The sequence below is a fragment of the Osmia bicornis genome, chromosome 9, assembly GCF_907164935.1.
Source record: "Osmia bicornis bicornis chromosome 9, iOsmBic2.1, whole genome shotgun sequence".
Lineage (NCBI taxonomy): Eukaryota > Metazoa > Arthropoda > Insecta > Hymenoptera > Megachilidae > Osmia > Osmia bicornis.
In genome coordinates, this window is record NC_060224.1 from 1,463,730 (window position 1) to 1,485,037 (window position 21,308).

The window sequence follows — 21,308 nt, forward strand, 5'->3', positions numbered from 1 at the left end:
ATTGAGCCTGTACTACCAGTCCCTCTTCTTCTACACCTCGTACTCACAACTGGACAAACACAATTTTGACCCCCTCTGACTCTTATCTTTTATAATTTAGTCAAAACCAGTACAAGACCAAAAAATTATTAATATAATTGTAAGACAAACTTGTATTCACTTCATGCATCTTAATAAATAAATCATTTTGAAAAAGCAACTTTATTATTTAATCCCTCGTTATAGGCCAAAGTTCAACCTTTCCAGTTATTAATTATTTTATCCTTCTTCATTATTTTATCCTTTTTAGACTTCAGAGAGAGTCGCCGGGGTCCGTAACACCCCAGGATGATATTTTGTCACTCCGCAGAATATCGCCGGGGTCCCTGACACCCCAAGATGATTTTTTCGTTGCGCAGAGTCGCCGGGGTCCTTGACACCCCAAGAAGATATTTTGGCCGCGCGCAGAGAGTCGCTGGGGTTCCTGATACCCCAAGATGATATTTTGGCGGTGCGCAGAGATCCGCTGGGGTTCCTGATACCCCAAGATGATATTTTGTCGTTGCGCAGAGAGTCGCCGGGGTTTCTGACACCCCAAGATGATATGTTGCGCAGATAGTCGCCGGGTTTCCTGATACCCCAAGATGATATCTTGCCGTTGCGTAACGAGAGTCGCCGATGCTTCGGGGTCCTTAACACCCCAAACCATGTATGTACCTATAGAGCAATGAAAACATAGCGCAATTTAACACACGTTGTATCTATCTTTGAAAAGTGTTTACACGTAACGCGTTCCTAGTTATTTATTATTTTATTCTTCTTTCTGAACCTCCTCCTTATACATCCCTGTATCTCTCAGGTCTCTGCATTCTTTACATCCCTGTATCTCTAAGGACCCTGCATCCTTTACATCTCTGTATCTCTTAGGGTAGATACTATTATCTATTAGGGTGATATTATCATCCCTAACAATCATTTCATCCCTACACTCTTTTCATCCCTACATTCTTTCCATCTCTTCATCTCTTGATCCCTTACATCCCTACATTCCTTACATCGCTTCATCCCTTACATCCCTACATTCTTTTCATCACTACATTCTTTTCATCCCTACATTCCTTTCATCACTACATTCTCTTCAGCCCTACATTCTTTTCATCACTACATTCTTTTCATCCCTACATTCCTTTCATCCCTACATTCCTTACATCTCTGCATCCCTTATAATAAATATACTATAAATATAATAATATATCTGTGGCCGCTGGTTCGAATAAAGGTAAGTAAAGGTAAGTAAATCCAATTTTTGAATTTTGAATTTTCAATTGTTGGCCCTCTAGCGGCAAAAATGTGAACTAAAATTTCAATGTCCGATCAGCGCCATCTGGTTTCGGAAAAAGGAACTAAATCATGCACCATTTTTGGCCCTCTGGCGGCAAAAATGTGAACTAAAATCTCGATGTTCGATCAGCGCCATCTGGTTTTGGAAAAAGGAACTAAATCATGCACCATTTTTGGCCCTCTGGCGGCAAAAATGTGAACTAAAATCTCAATGTTCGATCAGCGCCATCTGGTTTCGGAAAAAGGAACTAAATCATGCAGCATTTTTGGCCCTCTGGCGGCAAAAATGTGAACTAAAATCTCGATGTTCGATCAGCGCCATCTGGTTTTGAAAAAAGGAACTAAATCATGCAGCATTTTTGGCCCTCTGGCGGCAAAAATGTGAACTAAAATCTCGATGTTCGATCAGCGCCATCTGGTTTTGGAAAAAGGAACTAAATCATGCAGCATTTTTGGCCCTCTGGCGGCAAAAATGTGAACTAAAATCTCAATGTTCGATCAGCGCCATCTGGTTTTGGAAAAAGGAACTAAATCATGCACCATTTTTGGCCCTCTGGCGGCAAAAATGTGAACTAAATTTTCGAGGGCGAAACAGCGCCCTCTGGCGGGAAAAAAAGGAACTAAATTTGTTAAAAATAGACATTTTAAAATATTTATTAAGGTATGTTAGAGATGGAGGGATGTAGGAGATGTAGGAATGTAAGGGATGCAGGGATGATAGGGATGCAGGGATGTAATGGATGCAGTGATATAAAAAATGCAGGGATGTAAAGGATGCAGGGATGTAAGGAAGATAGAAATGTAAGAGATGCAAAGATTTAAGGGATGTAGGGATGTAAGGGTTACAAGGATTTGAAGAAAGCAAGGATGTAAGGGATTACATTTTTTTTTTTTTTTTTTTAACGTGGGGAAATCTTGCATAAGACCCCCCACCGTCCCCTGGGGGAGGGCGGCAGGGGAGTGTCAGATTCCTACTGACTAAAACCCCACGGCGACCTGTACTGGCACTAAAGAAGGGCTCCACCACTTTATGTGTGTTGCTTTGGAGCCCTCCAGGCCTAGCACACAGATGCCCATCTCGGGGAAGGTCTAAACTTAGACTTTCCCCTAGTACCTACCCTGTGACCAACACCGAGGGGTCGCACTCGGTGTTGGCCTTTTATTGGGCCGCGTGCAACGGTGTCTGGAGCCCCCACTCCAAACACCCACGACCCTCATGGACCCGCCGATTTTGGGGGTGCACATGCTTTTGTTGCTGAGATAAGACAGCGCTGAGACACTGACTGATTGTGAGTGATAGGATGCACTCATTTTCAAGCCACAAATTCAAGACCCCTTGAAAAGAAAAGTATGTTCACCCTTGTTGGAAATATAGTCACTGGCTTACGATATTATTGGCTGGCTGTAACGTTCGTGCGACGAATCGATTTCTTGATTACGCGGTGCACCGTGTCTGATAGCGAGTCACTAGGCGGCCGTTCGGCGCAATAAATTAACAATAAATTAACAACGCTGGCGTTAGGCGAACTTACCTTTCCAACGGCAAGCTATGTAATACCCCCTATTGAGCATGCAGTCATATTTATGTTTATACAACGGCCGCATCGATACGCGTTATTGCTTCGCGTATTAGGGAATATTTATGGGACGACCTAAAGTGGCGTTACCATGGGGTGTACACCGTCTAATGGTTCCCAGGGAAAATAATAAACCGCACCATCTTCCACGTCCTTAATTCACCCCTTTTGCATCGCGATACTTTATAATCTATCTATCATAAGTGTTTCAATTAACTGTCAAATAAAAGTAATACTTAATGGAATTTTCAACGACCTATGTTAAATTTTTGGTAACATATTAAAAATTTCTGTAATTCTCAAATCAATTTATTATATTATAAAAATTACTGAACTTAGTAAATTTCGCGCAACAGTCTATAAAGCAAGCGTTAATCACCTTTGAGATGGGAAAATTACCCCTCTGTTGTGGAACGTACGTTGATAATTAAAGTTTAAGGGAAGATGCGACGTCGTCCGTCTGGCTTTTCGCGACACTTAAAAAAACGAAAGGAAAAAAAATATATAGCAAGCCTTTTAGAGGTGCGCTGCAGTTACGCGACCCCCGCCCTGTATTTATACCGCATTCACTCACCATGCTGGCATTAAGATAATGGAAAAGTAATTATGGTACCGAGGGGTTAAAAATGGTTCACCGTTGCTCGTTGCATGTTTTCAGACCTTGGACTTTTCTCGTTCGTTACAATTCCTGTCCAAAAACCTGCACCTCTATGTTTTTTAATAATAGTTTTGGATTAATTTTGGACAGTGCAAATTTTATTAATTGTTTGTGATAGAGCAAGTCCTTTTTTCATAGAGAATCATCACCATTCAGATGAAATGATCTATTTTACAACTCTGCGTTCGAAAAAGAAAAAAAACGGATAAGTCCTCAAAGCTATCGGATACGCGAGATCCTTTTTTTCCATTTCGTTAAAAATAAACGAAAAGGAAAACCAGATCCAGGCAAAAAATGGACATGCAATATCCTGCAAAAAGAAATACATTTTTGATGTGTTTGAACAGCGACGATAGAGCTATGCCGGAAACGAAAGAAATATTAATTTTACCAGAAAATATAAAATCTGTGAGAGCAGACGTATGGAAATACAATTTCAACCTAAATTTGCTTACGCAAAACGAGTGATATTTTTTCAGTTCGGAATATTCTTTATTCGATCACAAAATGGGAATGGAATAAATTTTGAAAGAGTTGAACCTTACCTAAATATGCAAATTAAATAAAATTTGAATTTCCAAAAATAAATATTAATTAAAAATTTTCAAAGCTTGTAGGAGTTTCACGATTTTCAATAGTTAGTAAAGTAATCTGAAACTAGAATATACTTAAATTACTTGAAAACTCGGAACAGATATGCTCACCACTAATTACTGTGCCTATATTAAAAAGTAAGTTTCTAAATACATACAGATAAGAAGATTCCTTAAGCAATTAGAAATGAAAATACTCACGCTGTATTTAACTTCTTTCTTTACTTCCTTAGAGAAGCTCTCAAAACTTTGCCCATAATTTCACTCGATTGAATTCTGTACAACCATTAACACGTTCTTACCACGAACAATACAATCTCCCAAGCGAAGCTGAAACAAACCTAATTACCAGTTTCTTCGCCACTCCAGGCATCCATCGCGTCTTTGAGCGGCGTGTTGCCATGATAAACGAGCTGGTTCATCCGATGGTCAAGGCAAACATTGGCCAGATTCCACGGATGCTCTGGTTAGCCGCAAAATTTCGCGTTTCGATCGAAGCGCGAAGGAGAACACGTTAATCATCGGTGTCCTTGTCTGAAGACGGCCGAGACGGGATTGAAACGATGAGGTGAAGTGAGATGGTGGAAAAAGTTGGTGGGAACAAAACGGGAAGACCCTGAAACGTCACACTACCGGTTAAATTCCGGAAGAGCGATCGGCTGTCACGATTACCGATCGTTCGGTGTTGCAGCTGAACGAGCAACTGAAGAAAAGAAAATAAGAGCATCGTCGGAACGTGCAGTGAGGAATGGATCTGTCGTTTCGAGGCGAACTCGAGCCCCGTTCTTCGTGGTCCTTTGCTCTTGGTGTGCTTCGCATGAAAATGAAGCACTTCTCGATGCAAACCGGATTTTCGCTCTTTTCCATCGCAAAATCTCTTGACTTCCATTTTGATCGCTAGCAAGGAAACGCTTTAATTGGCAAACGAGGAATTTATTCAGATCGTTGAATTTTTTTATTACACTTGGATTATTCAATTCACATATAGAGTGTTGTAGAATGTTGTTTCCCTTCAAAGGAAAATGGAAAGGATAAGGTTTATTTTAAAAACTTTCTATAAATTTTCTAAGTACAACTTACATTTCTTCTCTCAGCAACGAATAATTATTGTATTACTTAAAATACTAACAATGGGATGAAATGGGACTTTTATGAAAGTTTGGACAGATAAGATAGATTCAGTGAACTCGAGTGAAAATTGTTTGCTTAAGCAGGAACGGTAATCCATTTTCATTAGCTGTCACGATTAAAGTAAATTTATGTGGCTGGTATTCGGTGTAGTGTGGAAAATGTTTGTAGTAAATATTGGGAAATTGATTGATAAGACTTCGATATCGTGTACAATTTTTGTGTACTGTGTAATTGATTCCTTAAACCTTTCCATTTACCAGATACATAAATAGAAATAGACATTATGGTATACTCTGGAATGAATTAATTTAATGCTTCGATCGTCTATTTAAAATTAATAATATAATTTTTACGGGAATATTAAAAATATTAATTAAAATTCAGTAAAAGAACATCTTTAGTGAAAATGAACACCGTTCGACTTAATAATTTTTGAATTTCTTGACAGTAAAATTCAAGTAATTCTGTAACAAATTAATTCCTTGATAGTAAGTTAATTGACAATTTAATAATTGTTTAATTTTTCTCAAAAAACGAAGCAGAAAATTGAACGTCTATTGGTGTTTTCCGTGACAAAAGGGTTAATAATTTCGAGCATCACTCTTGTTTAGCAAAAACATAGAGGGTGAAGCATTGTGCGGCGGAGCAGAGGGTGGTCGTTGCACGCTCGGGAGGACAATGAGCCGGTCGAGTGGCACGGTCCATTCATTTCGAGATCTTTATCGTCGCTAATCGGTCCCTTGATAGACGAGCCTCTCCCCTATCCTGACGGACTTCCGAGATGATGGATGTCCCAGCTTCGGAAACTCGTCAGAGGTCAGCGCACCGTCCGTAAGAGGACAACGAGCGCGTAACATGGAGTTATCGATTCGATGCAAGCACGTAAAGGAGGAGAACACGTCGTTTGAATGTTTCCTACACGTTCTCCTAGCTAGAATGTGCGAAACCAAGGACTGCTTTGATCTTTTAAGTGGCACACAGCACTAAAGTAACTTCCCCCTTGGCAATTTTCTTCGGTGACACGTTATAATGATGCCCTTCTTCTTGCACCTTCCATTTAGACCCCCCTGAATGCTTTAATTAGAATTATTATACGAGAATTTGAAACTAGGTTAATAAGTTGGATCAATATATTCATTGTTATAAATTACCTTATTCTAATCATTAGTTCTCCACTTCTATTTGGAAGATCAATTCACCGGTTCATTTGCATTATCCGTGCTATTTTCTGCACAATCCCCCGTGTAAGACTAGCAATTTCCGTTAATCTCTGTAACAACAGTGAATTATAATACATAGCACAAAGTCCCACGATGTGGTGCTGTATCAAAGCAAGCTCTTACGGTAAAGCGCTAGCTAAAAGGGTTAAATATTTCATTTTGTTTAACGCATCGTGCCGCAGCACAACGTCGTTGGAACTTGTCAACCGGTACACAAAGCCTGGATTCTTTTTTTATTTTTCTTCTCCGGTTCTTCCTGCTTCTGCCCCCTTTCTGTTCGTTTCCTATCCAATCGGGAGGACCGTTCGCTCGACGAGCTCATCAGCTAATGGAAATGCGATCGAACGATGAAAACGATATCAATCAAAATATTTATTCCTAGTAGGAAAGTTGAGGAACGGGCTTGGTGGCAAAACAAAAATCGAGGAAAACAGGAGTAAATTTGAGTGGAAGGAATAAGGAAACGAAGTAACGACACTTCGCCAGCGACGACAGGAAGAAAAGTTATTAGCTCCCTTTGTACCTATACACAATGTCTATGTAAGAAAAATTAGCTACTCAAATTTTATAATGAAAAATTTTCATGTTTCAAAAATGTCCAACAAAATATTGAACAATCATTTGAGTCTGATTCCAGCAAGTATCCAAATACACGTGGATGTTAACATAAGTTGGTCATTTCTACTTTGCATAACGAAAAATAATAATTTTACTCATTGACTATTGAAAGAACGGAAGATGAAACGTAGCTCGCAGGAAGAGAAACGCGAAATCACTAACAGAATACTTGGGACGTGAATGAAGTTATACGAGCGTGGTGCGTTGAAAGGCAACGATGAAGAACCAGAAGCCGATAAATCAGCCGGTCTAGTCAGAATTAGTTACCGTTCCATTTTGCCACGACGTTAAGTAACTTCCCTTCCTTCCTCACTTTCCGTCGTCGACCCATCCCTTGCTCCTTCCCGATTTCCTCGGCCTCCTCGTTTCTGCCTTTATCTACCCTATTCGCGGCTCGTCTGCGAGCTCACTTCGTTTCCTCCCCCTTTTCTTCGCGGCATCCGGATCCGCGCGACTTCGCTTTCTGAGACAAAACCGCCGCAACCATCACGGTTCGCCAGTTTTCCAGAATTCCAAGCCAGACACCAGCCTTGGTTTCCGGTGTGGCGTCACCCTCCCCCGTTTGTTCTATCGATCTCCTCCTCCTCTGGCCTCTTCGTGCCACGTTAGGGGTATCGTCTTACCCCCCGTCGACGATCGTCAACGACTGGAAATGCACGATTTCACCGACGTCGAGTTCTCTGACTGATAAAGGACCACCTGCGATTCGTTTCGACTAATATGGAGAACTACCCAAGTGTTACACTCACTTATTAATGAAACTTTGCCAGCTTGTAGAGCTCGTCGAGCTGAACACGCCTATACCTCGTTTTGTGGGTAGACGGCTAATTGTTTAAAAGATATTAATAATTCAAGTTAGTTACTCCTTACATTGAGAAGTATGACAAACTCACACATACAAACCACAGCTGTAACAGTTATTCAAAAAGAGATAAATTATCATTAGAAGAAACAAAAAATGTTGGGAACCAAGGATTTGAACCGTGGATCTCTAGATTACGAGTTGTATGTGTGAGTTTGTCATACTTCAAAATGTAAGAAGTAACTAACTGTAATTGTTAATATCTTTTAAACTTGAAAAAAGTTACTTGTAAGTTTAATAGAAAGTAACAAACCGAAGTTCCTCGAGCTTTATAGTGCACTTAAATACATAATTTTATTTCGAAGATTATAAAACTTTGTCTGAAAGCTTATCTTGTATCTTCGTAGTTGAATATCATAAGATCGAAAGAGTGAAACTTTGAAGATAGTTTTATCTCCATCGATAAAGCGATACTTTCTTTTTCACCTTTATCTTCCTACAAACTTTTACACAAGCGATAGTTCATTAAACTCAATTATGTTCGTACGTACTGTTATAAATTATGAGTTATCAATTTTAATTTAATTTTACCAAAATTATCATTAGTATCTACCATTACTTGAGAACCGTTGATGTAAAATAACAAGTTGAAAGCTTGGAATTTAATTGAAAGTTAAGCTTTCCATTTGCAATCTTTCATAAATAATAAGTTGTCACGAAAATTTAATGATGACAAAAATTAATTAGCTATTTTGCTTTGGTTTACTCTATTTGTAAAGAGAAAAAGAAACAGACTTCGCATAAAATTCTTTTAAAAGGGTATTCACTCGAGAAGCTCATAAATTCAGAATTTAATTGTACGAGAATCTTACTGACGCGTGCAGCACAGTGCGAAAGGAGAGTCGCTCTTGCTCGATGTTTAAAGCAGCATTTTAAAAAATAAATGCACATTGGCTCGTATTCAGAACGCGTTGTTAAGGATGTAAGTGTTCTTTTAACTCGAGCTTTTAATGCCACGATGTTCACAACGAGTAAGTTCCAGCATTCTGTTATTCGTGGTGTCGTTGGTAAGGCCTTTTGCTAACTACGTAAGAAAAGAATATTATGCTTTAAAGAACCTTGACGATATAAAATTTTCCTCTTCCTTAGCACAAAGTTAAAACAGTTCGCATTATCAAAGAATATTTAAAAGAGTTAATACCATTGACGTTTATTTCTTTGATTCATTATATCGAGAAGTTCATTCAAAAATGAACGTAACAATTAAACATGTAAAAATATCAGTTGGTTATTGAATAAAAAATAATTAAGAGAATTGCAGTTTATTCGTTTAAACGAGAGCAAATACGATTATAAAATGTCCATAAAATTAAGACAAATAAATGCATACATTTAATTATTCTCGGTTTAATTACTTCACTCGATATTTATTTAATTTATTATGCGTCCGTAATTGCTTGCTTTCTTCAGTTGCATTATTTTATTTGATATTCAGTATAAAAATTGATCTCATTTCCATAACAATGGTTAACACTGTTTGCAATTTCTATAAAATGTATACAGAAAAGAGGCATTAACATGATATTGTGAAGAGTTATATTAGAGAGTATGGCGTGGAAAATAATATTGGAAATCCATTTTGTACCATATTTTTTCGCTTTATTTTAAATTACCCTCAAGTTATAGATTTTATATTGAAAATATATTGAATGCAAATCACAATTTTTAGTAAAGTTTTAACATGAAAATTGAAAGAGATTTTCTTTCAAGATAAACGTATTATAAGCTGCTTTAAGAATATACTGAACATGAGTTTATAAGTTTATAGAAGAGACATGTTATTAAGAATAAAATCCGGACATGTTTGTCCAGAGCCAGTCCCATAACGAGGACCCAGATTTAAATTCAAAATGAAAATATACCATTAAACGTGCCATCAACCTCTACTTCTTCAAAGGTTGCCAGGTACATTTAAAAAGAAGGAAGCGAACACAAAAAGCATGTACCATACTACGATCTCCTAACGAGATTAAAACTAACTTTGAAAGGAGAACGCGTCATTAAACGTGCCATCAATTTACTTCCGCAATAAACTTGAAGTATATGTAGAGAAAGAAGAAAAAAGAATTGGAAAAGAAAAAAAGAAAATGGGACATTGCACTCTTGCAACGAGATTAAACTCTCGTTTCTTTCCTTTTTCAATTAGAGAGTGTAATAATGACTCTATTGTTTGTTAATAACACGTAAAATTATGTAGAAATTTCTAAAACAAAATTATAACCACCCTCGATAGTAAAATCAATTATTGTGTATACAAGTACATAGCCCTGTTTCCATGGTCTTTGCTTAAACAATTATCCTTCACCCGTCCATTTGTTGTTCCATATTTTCTCCTTTATACGATTATGCTTTTCATGGTGATACTGTTTGTTCACACGAGCAAAGGAGAAAGCGAGAGAGAGGGGTGGAGAACATTCTGAAGTGCACTTACCAACGTTTATGAAATGAGATACCATTACATGGAGAGTTCAGTGGTTAATCGGTTTAAGTCAAGAGACCGTAAAATGGGGATTCGTGAGGTACAATGAAACAAGCCTGGCAGAAGCTTCATCACTGTGTTATATCGGAAATTGCGTAGTACCTTAAACTATGAGATAAAGCAGCGGACATATTGGACAAGGGTGAAATTGCTGAATCCCTTGTTGGATTTTCAGTAACTGACTGATCGGATCCTATTGTTAGAAAGAAGGAAAATGATCGGAATAAATTTAATCACTCTGTACAAATTAAAATTAAAATCACAGCATATTTCACAAAATACTCCCTTATCGATTCAAGCAATATTTTTTGAAACGTTACATTTGACATTGAAATGCTTTGTAACTATGCAATGTTACACAATGCTGAAATAACATCTGTCAGGAAATGATTACTTGCTGCTAATTGGACAGCAAAAATCGCTGATGTTAAAAGAGTATGGAAATTGGATAAAGCAAAGAGGAAATGATGCGAAAAAGTTCAATTTAATTTTCTGTTACCGACAATGTACGCTTTGTAAGATAAAATAATTACATTTGCCACGTGTAAAAGCCCTCTGACCTTTTATGCATGAATCGCATATACAATACACTTAATTACCAAAAAGGGTTCCCTTTTTTCAACATCAATTAACGACTGAATGATAAAATTTTATTTGACTTTTCAACAGGGCCAGGAAATCTATCACTGCGAATTTTCGGAAATTATTCTAGCTAACATTGTTGTTTAAAATAACGCCCTAAATTAGTCTCATTCCGTTTAATATCCCCCTGTACAATATTCTATTTTGCAAGCACCACAAACTTTCATTTATCGAATTTCCCGTGAAAAAAAGAACATCGATAAAACCACGTTGATAAATATTCCTTGGGTGACAGAAACGAGCGTAGATTTCCTCGCTGAAAGCTCGCCGGCGAACGGTCGGAAAAAGCTCGTCCCCGCCCTGTTACAGGACAGGACAGCGAAAATTTTCGGCTCGTATTTCTGTAGCTTTCACGGTTGACGAAAGAGCGGCGTTGGGTTGAAATGTTCCCGTGTGAATAATGCAGAAATCCGCAAGAAAATATGAAGGTACATTACAGGATAACGGAACAGGATATTCGGTCGAATATATCCGACCCAGTGGATTTTGCTGAGCGGTACGCCTGGACATCGAGACGATACGAGCTTCGACGACAGTTGCTGAAATCTATGGAGTTACCATAGGGAAGACTTACAGGCAAGACGGCGCGGCGTCCCAAATTAATTTTCCCAAAGTTACACCCCTGTCTGTCGGTTCCTCTGCCACCCTTTCCAACGAATTATTAATACCGGTGGAACCGGCGCCTGCTGACTCTCGGTTTGTCCTCGGCTAAATGCGATGTTCAATTGGGAAATCCGCAATTGCGGTTTATGATACATTTTCACGTAACAGCAAATCATCACTTTTATTATCATAACAGGAAATTTAATGACTTTGATAATCGTTTCATGAATTTTATAAGTGGACTGACATTCCTCAATGAACTAATTATTGGATAAAAATATAATCATTTTAATATTTAAAAAAATATTCTATAGAAGAAAATTAAACAGATGACGGACTATGGAGAGAAGCCCAACTTTCATATTATATTTATTTCCTACATTTTACACCGTTTCTTTAAAAATTAAACATTTAACTTTAGGTTGATACCACGTTTTGTAAGTTTGGGTCGCAATTGACCCATGTTATTTCCGCTGTTCAACGGTTAAACGAATTGTCAATGGATTCTCTGTCCCTTTCTTACCCTCCTTTGTGCGATAACCTCCGAACATGATGGCCAAACGAACAGATTGCCTGTATATCGGCTACTGCTAGTGAAACGAACGCAAAACTATTCCGACACCGATGACGCGTTTCATTCTGGTCGCGTGTTGCGTGGACGTGCAATTACCCGTTGAACAAGAGTTTTCGAAATTACACGACCGAGTCCACTTGACATAACGGAATTCCCCGTGCCTTTCAAACTTCCTTTTTAACGTGCCAAGTGAACGAAACGGTTTACGAACAGAAAACCGAGGGTGTAGGAGGACGAGGAAGGGGAGGGTCGTGAGAGAACGATGTACACCAGCCCTCGGTTGTTGGAGAGTTTTGCAGCGGAACTGACTGTAAACTGACTTTCGCGATGGTGTTTAAATTAAAACGGGAACGAGAGGCGTGATTGAATTTCGAGAAACAAGGGACCTTGCGTGAACGGTCGTATGAAAATGTTTTGCCGGACCGAGATTCGATTACCGACACGGGGAAACGTGAAATTAATTTCGATCGGTGATCCCTTGCGTTTTAAGAACATCGGAGGGAACGATGGTGGAACGTGAGAAGAAATTGATGGAGAGATTGAAAAAATAATGGACGTTTAAGTCTCAAAGGGTTGCATTCCATTTTTCACTTATAACTGAATTTTAATTATTAAATTAAAAATAGACTTTTTAATTCTGTAATTTATATTTCTATTTTCGAAAACTTTTCCTTCTCGAAATTGTTATAATTCGAATATCAATTTTTATTCACTCACCTTGTGTATTACACTAACTCCCTAGTGATCCGGAAAGGATAGTTCCGAAAACAGAGAACTCGATTTTCATCTAAACGTCCAATAATCTATCCCCATACGATATTAAACGTCTCTTTGTCCTCAGCTGAAATTCCCTATCCAGATCGGCTAGCAGGGAATACGTTAGGCTAACCGGGCATACTGCTCGAAGTAGACGCATCGATCGTCATAAGTGAATTCGTCCGTCGGATATAACCAGAGAGACGTACTTGGAATACTTGGTGGCTCTAAGAATTTTGAGAGGACGTCTCATGAATGCAAATTAAAACGTTTACCCGTTCTCCCGTGGCACGGATCTTTCCTCCTTACCGTTACTTCATTTGTCTTATATACAGGGTGTTCTAACAACTTTCATTACCCAAATTATTTCCATTGTTTCCAGATATAAATCATTAAGTATTGTATCTTATTATTTTCTAATATAATTTGACCTTACACAGAAATTAAAGTGTTAGAATGATCAAAATGATTAGAACACCGTGGATATAAATAAGGTTCGAAAGACAATAAACATTTTGCTGAATATTCTTTCATCTTTGAATTTACTCGACCCGCAAGTTTTCTCGTTTCGACCATGCAGCGTTAATTTTACGCCGATCTTTCGCGTCTTTTGGACGAACGTCGAAAGGGAATGAAAAAATCACGGATCACACGATTACTCCACTACCAAGTGTACGATTATTTTAATTAGGAGCCACTCATCGTTGCTCGACGGTTCCTTGCGTTCTTATTTTTTTTTTTCGCCTCGAAATATAAACCCGGCTCATTAATTTCCCTAGGCAGACTTGTATTGTACCATTTTAACGAACTGCTCGACAGCAGGAACGCTCGTGTTTGTTGACCACTGTGGTCGCATTGCCCGTTTTTCGCTTACATAATCCCCCATTTCCGTGGAAATTGGCCGCTAACGAAGCGAAACGGCACCGTAATCGCCAGCCAAGTCCGCCAGCGTACTAACCTAGTTATCGAAGAATTTACGAACCCAAGTAAAAATATCCCTGTTTATTTCCTAACCGGTTTTCCAAGAAAGAAAATGCTTGGCTCGAGACAAGGAACCAGAGTGACGTTGAATAAGGTCCATTTTAGGGACCATTTTTCAACCTTGGAAGCCCGGAGTTTGCTTTAAGAATTTTATACACTGGAAAATAATATTTAAAGGAGAGGTGTAACATTTAAAAAAATAACATAAAGTAAAAGCAGAGGAGAAATGCTATTTTTATAAAACGCAAGTTTACGAAATTAAATTAAACTTCCGTCTCTTTCCATGGTCCGCCGTCCGAGGGTTAATTAAAAATATTTTTACAGTGGATGTCGGTTTTAACAAGTTATCACTTGGAACGTGATAATTCTAACTTGTGAAGCGAACTAAAAATTTCTATTCATAGAATGATTGATTTATTCCAAGTGAAAAATTCTTAAAGCGTAACATTGTTATTCAAAGTGTCAGAAATGTAGGGTCTCTGCAAAGGATAAAACATCGGTGGCAATCACTGTAAAGAGAAACAGACGCGAAATACGAGCGATATTTTCGATATGCTAATAATCTCGATACCCGGCTATGGTGATAGCACTGTGATCCCAAACACTCGTGCAACATTCATGAGAACCATCCTACGTATCACTTCACCTTTTCAGTTTCCCGTGTAGTAAATCCTTGTCATATCGTATCTCCCGGCTTTCAAGCATTAAAGAACCTACCTTGCGACCGTTTCTTTAAAAGTGTGATTTTTCTTGCGCTGATTTACGAACGCGTACCTTATGCCACGGGAAGGCATTAATACAGAACTCTAAAACAGATGAATGGAGGGGACAAATTGAGAGGCGTAACGATATGAAGGATCGGATCTTATGGAAAAATATGTATCCGCATAATGTAGTGCGAATACATTGAATGCGAAAAAGGAACAGATATGATACTAATTAATTAATGTTATCTTTTGAAAGGTTTCGATTGAAATGCAGATTTGCCGGTGGAAGATTGGAGATTTTGATAAATTCGATAAATAGAATTATTCAAACGTGTAAAATTTCGGATACTAAGGTATATTTCTGCCCGTTACACACGTTTCAATTAATGGAAAAGCTTTTATTATATGCTGCTTTGATTTCATAACATTGATTATCAGATAGGTGAATAAACAGAAAATTGCTGAAAGCTACTTTTTTAATAAAAACTGTGAAGCTGAATCATATTGTTTAATATTCTATAAAGAAACATGAGAAAATTACCAAAATATTTGTATTTGTATGATAATATATACAAAAAAGGTGCGATTAATTTTTCATAAAAATGAAATATGGATTCTAAAAACGTCGTACAATATAATCTAACACAATTCCCCGTGAACTTCAACAGCTCATAAAATAGGGCCGCCTACAACGTCACAGTTCAGTCTCATTCTACGCAGGCTACATCCTGTATGTACTTATCCTCGGGTACATTCTTGTACGAACGTACATATATACATACATATATGCGAATGTAGCTGAGAAAATATATTTTCACCGTGACTCGTAAATTTCGTGCGGATAAACAGACGACTGTTTACAGGGTCGTGAGCTCGAAAACGCGGTACAAATGTGAAATTCCTAGCTGCCTCGTTCCCGAATCATCTTTATCGCGAATTTCAGCTTTCGAGCTAGTGTAAGCAAAAGAAAATTGTTTCACGTGAGAATCGACAACGAAACCGAACCACTCCCCCGCCTCCGCCCCTTTTCTGCAGTTATTTACCCAAGTATGCCGACAGACGGATCGTTTCAACCCCGTCGAACGTTGCTTCTAATTAATTGATATGGCGTTAATTATCGGATACAAAGAGTATTAATTTATTGTTCGTCTGGTTCATTGGACTGTTTGCGTAATTAGTTGGCTGCCACGCGACGCGTGAAAGCCATGCTGCGAATAATCAAGCAACAGAGTGCAAGTACGAGCTTGTTACCGACATGCTACGGAAAATTTTCACTCCGTATTTAACCCTTTCACTTGGAAAATCATTCAATCAATTTATGTATCATAATTACCTAATTTAATAAATGAACGTAACTCAGATATTAAATATTACAATTCTAAAAAATAACAATGATTCTATTATTATTTTCTTTTCTAAATTATTTTTAATATTAATATTGTAAAAATTCTGCTTCCCGTATATCGCTATTTTTCCAAAGGAACAATGATCACGCATGTACACGGTACCCATGCAAACACGAGAATCATAGGATGATGTCGGTACGCGAAAGATATTAGTGCTTAGATTATCATAGCACGTAAACACAACCGATAGGATTATGCCATTTTGAGATCGATACAGACATGTCAATTTCGGATTCATTTGAATTGGATTTACCTCCAGATTCATGGTCGGACAGTCAGTCATCGGCTGCATCTCCTGGTTACCGTAATTATCTCTGCTAGAATCTCAATCAGGGATTCTCTGAGGATTACAAGTGCGATGCACTTGTGACATATCTAATCGCTTGAAATATACATATACATATATGTGTGTAGAAAATTGAAACATAACGTTTTCGATATAGAAAATGTATGAAATAGATAAAATGCACTTGCATGTATATTATAAAATTTAACAATAAAAATTTCTTATTTAATTGTACGTATAATTTATTATTCCTAATTCAAAATGCAAAATTGTGATTTGATTCAGAGAAATGTATGAATGGTGTGCATTTCAACAATACGTGAGGCCAAAGCACACGTCCCTCTTAAACGTCAAATAAATTTCTCTTAAACATTATCTTCCGCTACATTAATAATTTATAAAACACCTTAAGCTACGGTGTTAGGTGCGTCATGCATGATTCATCCACGAGGAAAGCTTCTTCGCGAGGTTCCCTCTACAAAGGGTGCTTCGTCTAGGGTGAGATTAAAACGCGGCCAGGCTAATGATCCAAGAAAGCGAGAATTAAAATGAGAACCGAGAGAAAGGAAAATTAAAAGAGAAAAAAAAGAGCGCAATGATATTCTACGATTGTCTTCATCCGTTTTACTTCGAATAGCTGTCTCCCAAGTATCATGAGATTTTTTTATTAACGCTGCTATTCATATTCCGCGAAAAAGAGACGACTCTTTTATCCATAATAAAAGGAAGAATAACCTTTTGTGGCAAAGAATAGTATAAACAAAAGAAAATTGAAATAGAAAAATAGTTTTGAGTTTAGAAAATGAAAATGAAATACTTGAAATTAAATAATTATTTTTGAACAAGCTACTGATTGAATGTTTAAAGAATTATTTGAAAGGATGATCAAGTGAAAAATGAGGAATCTGAACAATTCATCTCTGTCTCAATAAACGTTAACTTTCTAATGGAAACGAGCTTCACCGTAGTTCAATTAACCACTTTTCTCGCCGTCCTTTAATTAATTATCCTTGTTAATTTCCTATTTTTCTATTTCTTTCTTTACTATCAGTCACTCGTGTTTATTGTTCGCTTTCAATTTTATTATCTTTTTTCTTGCAGCGTCACTATGCGACATGGTCTTCAACAGTGACTCGACGAAAACGGGAGTAGTCACGTCGCCAGGATATCCGAATCCTTATCCACCGAGGACACACTGTACATACGATTTCCAAGGACGAGGCAAAGAACGGGTCCAAGTGGTGTTTCAGGATTTGAACTTGTACCATTCCCCAGACGGGACGAACGAGTAAGTTTCAGAAAATTTATCAAATATTTTCATAAGAGAAATTAATTAAAATATCGCTGTACATCTTTTGAAAATTAAAAAATTTAGATTTCTAAAAGCTGAAAGTATTTTTACGAATTTTAAGAGATTTTTGGAACCCTTTTGAAACCCTGAGGTAATGACAATCCAAAGTAAAAGTTTTCACCTTCCAAAATATCAAAATTAATTTCTAATCATTTCAGAATATTCAAGAAATTTCGCAAAATCTCAAACACGCATCGTTAAATAAATAGGATGCATGGATTATACATAGTGAAATCTCTCCAAAAAAAAGTCTCTCTAAAATCTCTTTTCCAACTTCAACACACTGTTCACCCTTAAGAGGACTCACCCCGTTGTGCAAACACTCATAACCACCACTTGCCTCTACCGACGTTCGTATTTCTAAAATCTTCACCTTTCAAACATCGTACGTTTCACTTCCATGCTGTCTCCGGAGAGAAATCATTTTTCCTGCTTATAATGTAAAAGGACACAGTAAAACCAACGAAACGAAATGAAAATTGATTGTACAGAATAGAGCAAAGTGCGCTGCTGTGAGAAAAATGGCGATATAGAGAAAGTAGAAATTCTCAAAATGTAAAATAAATAATTATTTAGAATTTGAAAATAATTTTACATCATCTTCTCATTTTCACAGTCACTAAAAATAATTTAATTCAATCATTACCTCATTGATACCGGCTGATTAAAAGAATCCTGACAACGATTGATTAATTAGAAGATATGAAGGGCGACGAACGCCTCAGTGCTCGATAAAGTAGCTCAATTCACTTTTAATGGTACATTCTTCAATCACCAGTGGCAAATTTTAATTGATTGAATGAATGGAAAAGAGATTGAGGATATAAAACACACGAACTTTTAAAGCTGAAAAGAAATATTCATCGATGCACATTGTATCGACAAAGTTCGATATCTTATTGAAAACAATATTAGAGTACTGAACAGAAATAAAAAAAAGACTTATTAAATATGAAGTTTATTCCTGAAACTGCAATCTTTAAGCTAACAGCAAACATTGCGTTCTATCAATGAATATTTCACATTCTTTAATGAAATGAATCGATGAAGTACATCATCAGAAGCGTTAAATGATAAAAAAGAAACTGGAGATTTATGTAATATAAAATTCCTTGGGAACTGAAAAAGCTGCTTGCAATTGTTACACGAGTTCTATTCTGAAACTCGATAATTTTCATCGAACGAAGCCGTAAAAAGAAGCTTCAATAAAACGATGGAAACAAAGCTGGGTCGAGTAACGATACCCGGAAAGTTAATGAAACTTTACCTTAAAATAAAATGTACAGAATTAATGAAACGAAAGCTCGTCTCGCATTGCTTGGAGCGAGTTAAACTGAAATAAAGTTGCTAAGTTCAATCAATAAAAACAGCGTAAGCTTCTGTTTACTTTCTCAAAAAATAGTTTTCCAATATTCTCTGTGTAGGTTTAGTTCGAAAAACAAAAAAAAAATATTGTAGCAATCTTTGCTTTTGGGCCAGTTTTCATCTTTTTCAAAATTAAGCACCGTTCAAATATACCATACCATACCACGAATTTCGCCTATAAGGGCTGGCATTTTTGGAGACCATTTTTCAGCCCTGCCAACCCCAAACCCCGCGCATTTTTAAATTTCATTACTCATCTTTGTCCATACTTTTAAATTTTGCTCATCTTTTACTCTTGAATCGGTGTGTGTGTGTGTACGTGTGTGTATGTGTTTGTGTGACCCCTTTTAGTCGCCTCTTACGACAGGCAGAGGATACCGTGGCCGTATTCTAAACCCCCCGAGCCACAGGGGGACGTTCAAATATAAACCGTGAATGAACGTGTAAAAAATTTGCTTTTTATTGAAACTTTTTGTCGTAAAGTTGACAAATTCATTTTGTAATAATATCATGGTTCATTTTCAAGCGGAGTGGTCGGGTCACAGAGGAAAAGTACAATTCATTTTGTCGCATATAATGTATGTAATACAATCTCTTTCGTGGCTCTCATTAGTAGTACGTGCTTACATTAAATGAATGAAAACGTTTCAGCAGTGTAAAAAACTGTTTAAAGTGTGGGAAAAGGGAAAAAAATTGAACTGGTTATTCTAGAGATAATAACTCGTTTTCGTGATAATTCTGCTCTGTTATTAATTGTTTTAACGATAAAAAAATTTATTTTATTTCTGATTTATTGTACTTGGATATTATTTAACTTTCACCAATGGAACATTATTCATAATAAATTAAAGTGCTACATATTCGTCATTACTTTTGTTTTTAAAGGAGGCTTCAGTTTATTCAAAAAAGATTTTGATAATTTGTTCATAATAAAAGTAGTATAATTATCAGAATAAATTGCAATAAAAGATAAATACATTATGAAAGAAAAATACAAGAAGATGTAATCACAGTAGCATCTGTTCAACCCTTACCTCCAATCTTTTTCTTCTTACTATTACACCTATACAAAGTCTCATGCATTCAAATTGCCTTTCTATGTACCCCTTCCTATTTATGATATCCTAGAATTCACAATTTTTTCCACATTTACAGTGCACACGATATTCGAGCACACAAGTTGATCAAAGTAGATGTAACCTATGCAATTCAAAGGGAGATGATTCTACATCAAAAAAGTAAATTATGGAATATTGTAGAATAATTTTGTTTGCAAAAGAAATTTAATTTCTGAGAAAAGAAGTAGGTAAGACTGAAATTTTCAGATGCTAATCCAAAATGTGACTCTACAAAAATTCAAATGAATTACGAACAATCACCATCGATGTTGTTGAATATAGGAAAGAGATCCTTGGGCGATCTGTGCGTGAACTATTCTTGGATGTGCAATCAAAAGACAGTGTAGAATTTGGCAACCACGATCCTGAGAGTTCTACTTCGCGTGCTTTCGAATACAATTTGCACGGAGTGCATCGAGTGGTGTACCCGAATTCCGCTATTAGTCTGCCGATTGATCGACCGGTTCGTTGCCGTTGTCCGACGACGAGAATCGGACGTTTCCGATCGGAATGCTGCTTGTCCTTGTGAAAAGCACGGGAACAGACAGTTGTGATCAATTTCACGTGTTCACGTGTGCACTGTCTCTGAACCGATTATTTGTATAGGGTGCACAAGGATTTTGTCGCGACATTTCCATTGGTGTAACTAGAATTTTTTTCAGAATGGATCAAGTCCTATGCTTTTACTAAAAGTGTCATCTTCCTAATTGCAACATTCTGGATTTTAAAATCATAATAAATGATTTAAAAATTAATGAATACATTTTATGTATGCAGAATTGGAATGCTGGTTGTTTAATGTTTAATCCTGTTCACAACGAGGATGGGTAACGAGAAATAATCGTGAAATAATGAAATTGTGGAAAAATTGAGCGGTCGAATGTATTTTCGCGATTTTAGAGGGATGCAAATCGCACATGGGAATATCTCTGTTTGTTCGTTTTCGTTCACCGGTATACATAGTTTGACGCGAGTTTTAATCGCACGGAAATTTCAGCGGAATGTAATTAAAGAATGTAAATAGACAGTATACACCGATTCGATGTTGATACGGTTGTTTT

The 21,308-nt window shown here is 37.1% G+C and overlaps 1 protein-coding gene and 1 long non-coding RNA gene across 5 annotated transcripts in view; one reads left to right on the top strand and one right to left on the bottom strand.

Moving 5' to 3' along the window:
• Positions 1–21,308, top strand: part of LOC114877504 (suppressor of lurcher protein 1) — a 358,815-nt gene that overhangs the window by 301,601 nt on the left and 35,906 nt on the right. For both annotated transcript variants that reach the window (XM_046287131.1, XM_046287132.1), the window contains exon 12: positions 17,515–17,701. In XM_046287131.1, coding sequence (XP_046143087.1) covers positions 17,515–17,701 — 187 coding nt within the window. The remainder of the gene's footprint in view (positions 1–17,514; positions 17,702–21,308) is intronic.
• Positions 5,103–21,308, bottom strand: part of LOC114877508 — a 97,006-nt gene continuing 80,800 nt past the window's right edge. For 2 of the 3 annotated variants that reach the window (XR_003789591.2, XR_003789590.2), the window contains exons 3-4: positions 6,431–6,549; positions 5,103–6,353 (exon numbers count right to left, since the gene is read on the bottom strand). This is a non-coding gene — a long non-coding RNA (uncharacterized LOC114877508). Of the gene's footprint in view, positions 6,354–6,430; positions 6,550–6,622; positions 7,891–21,308 lie in introns of those variants that run through there. The other variant, XR_006829683.1, reaches the window with a different exon arrangement.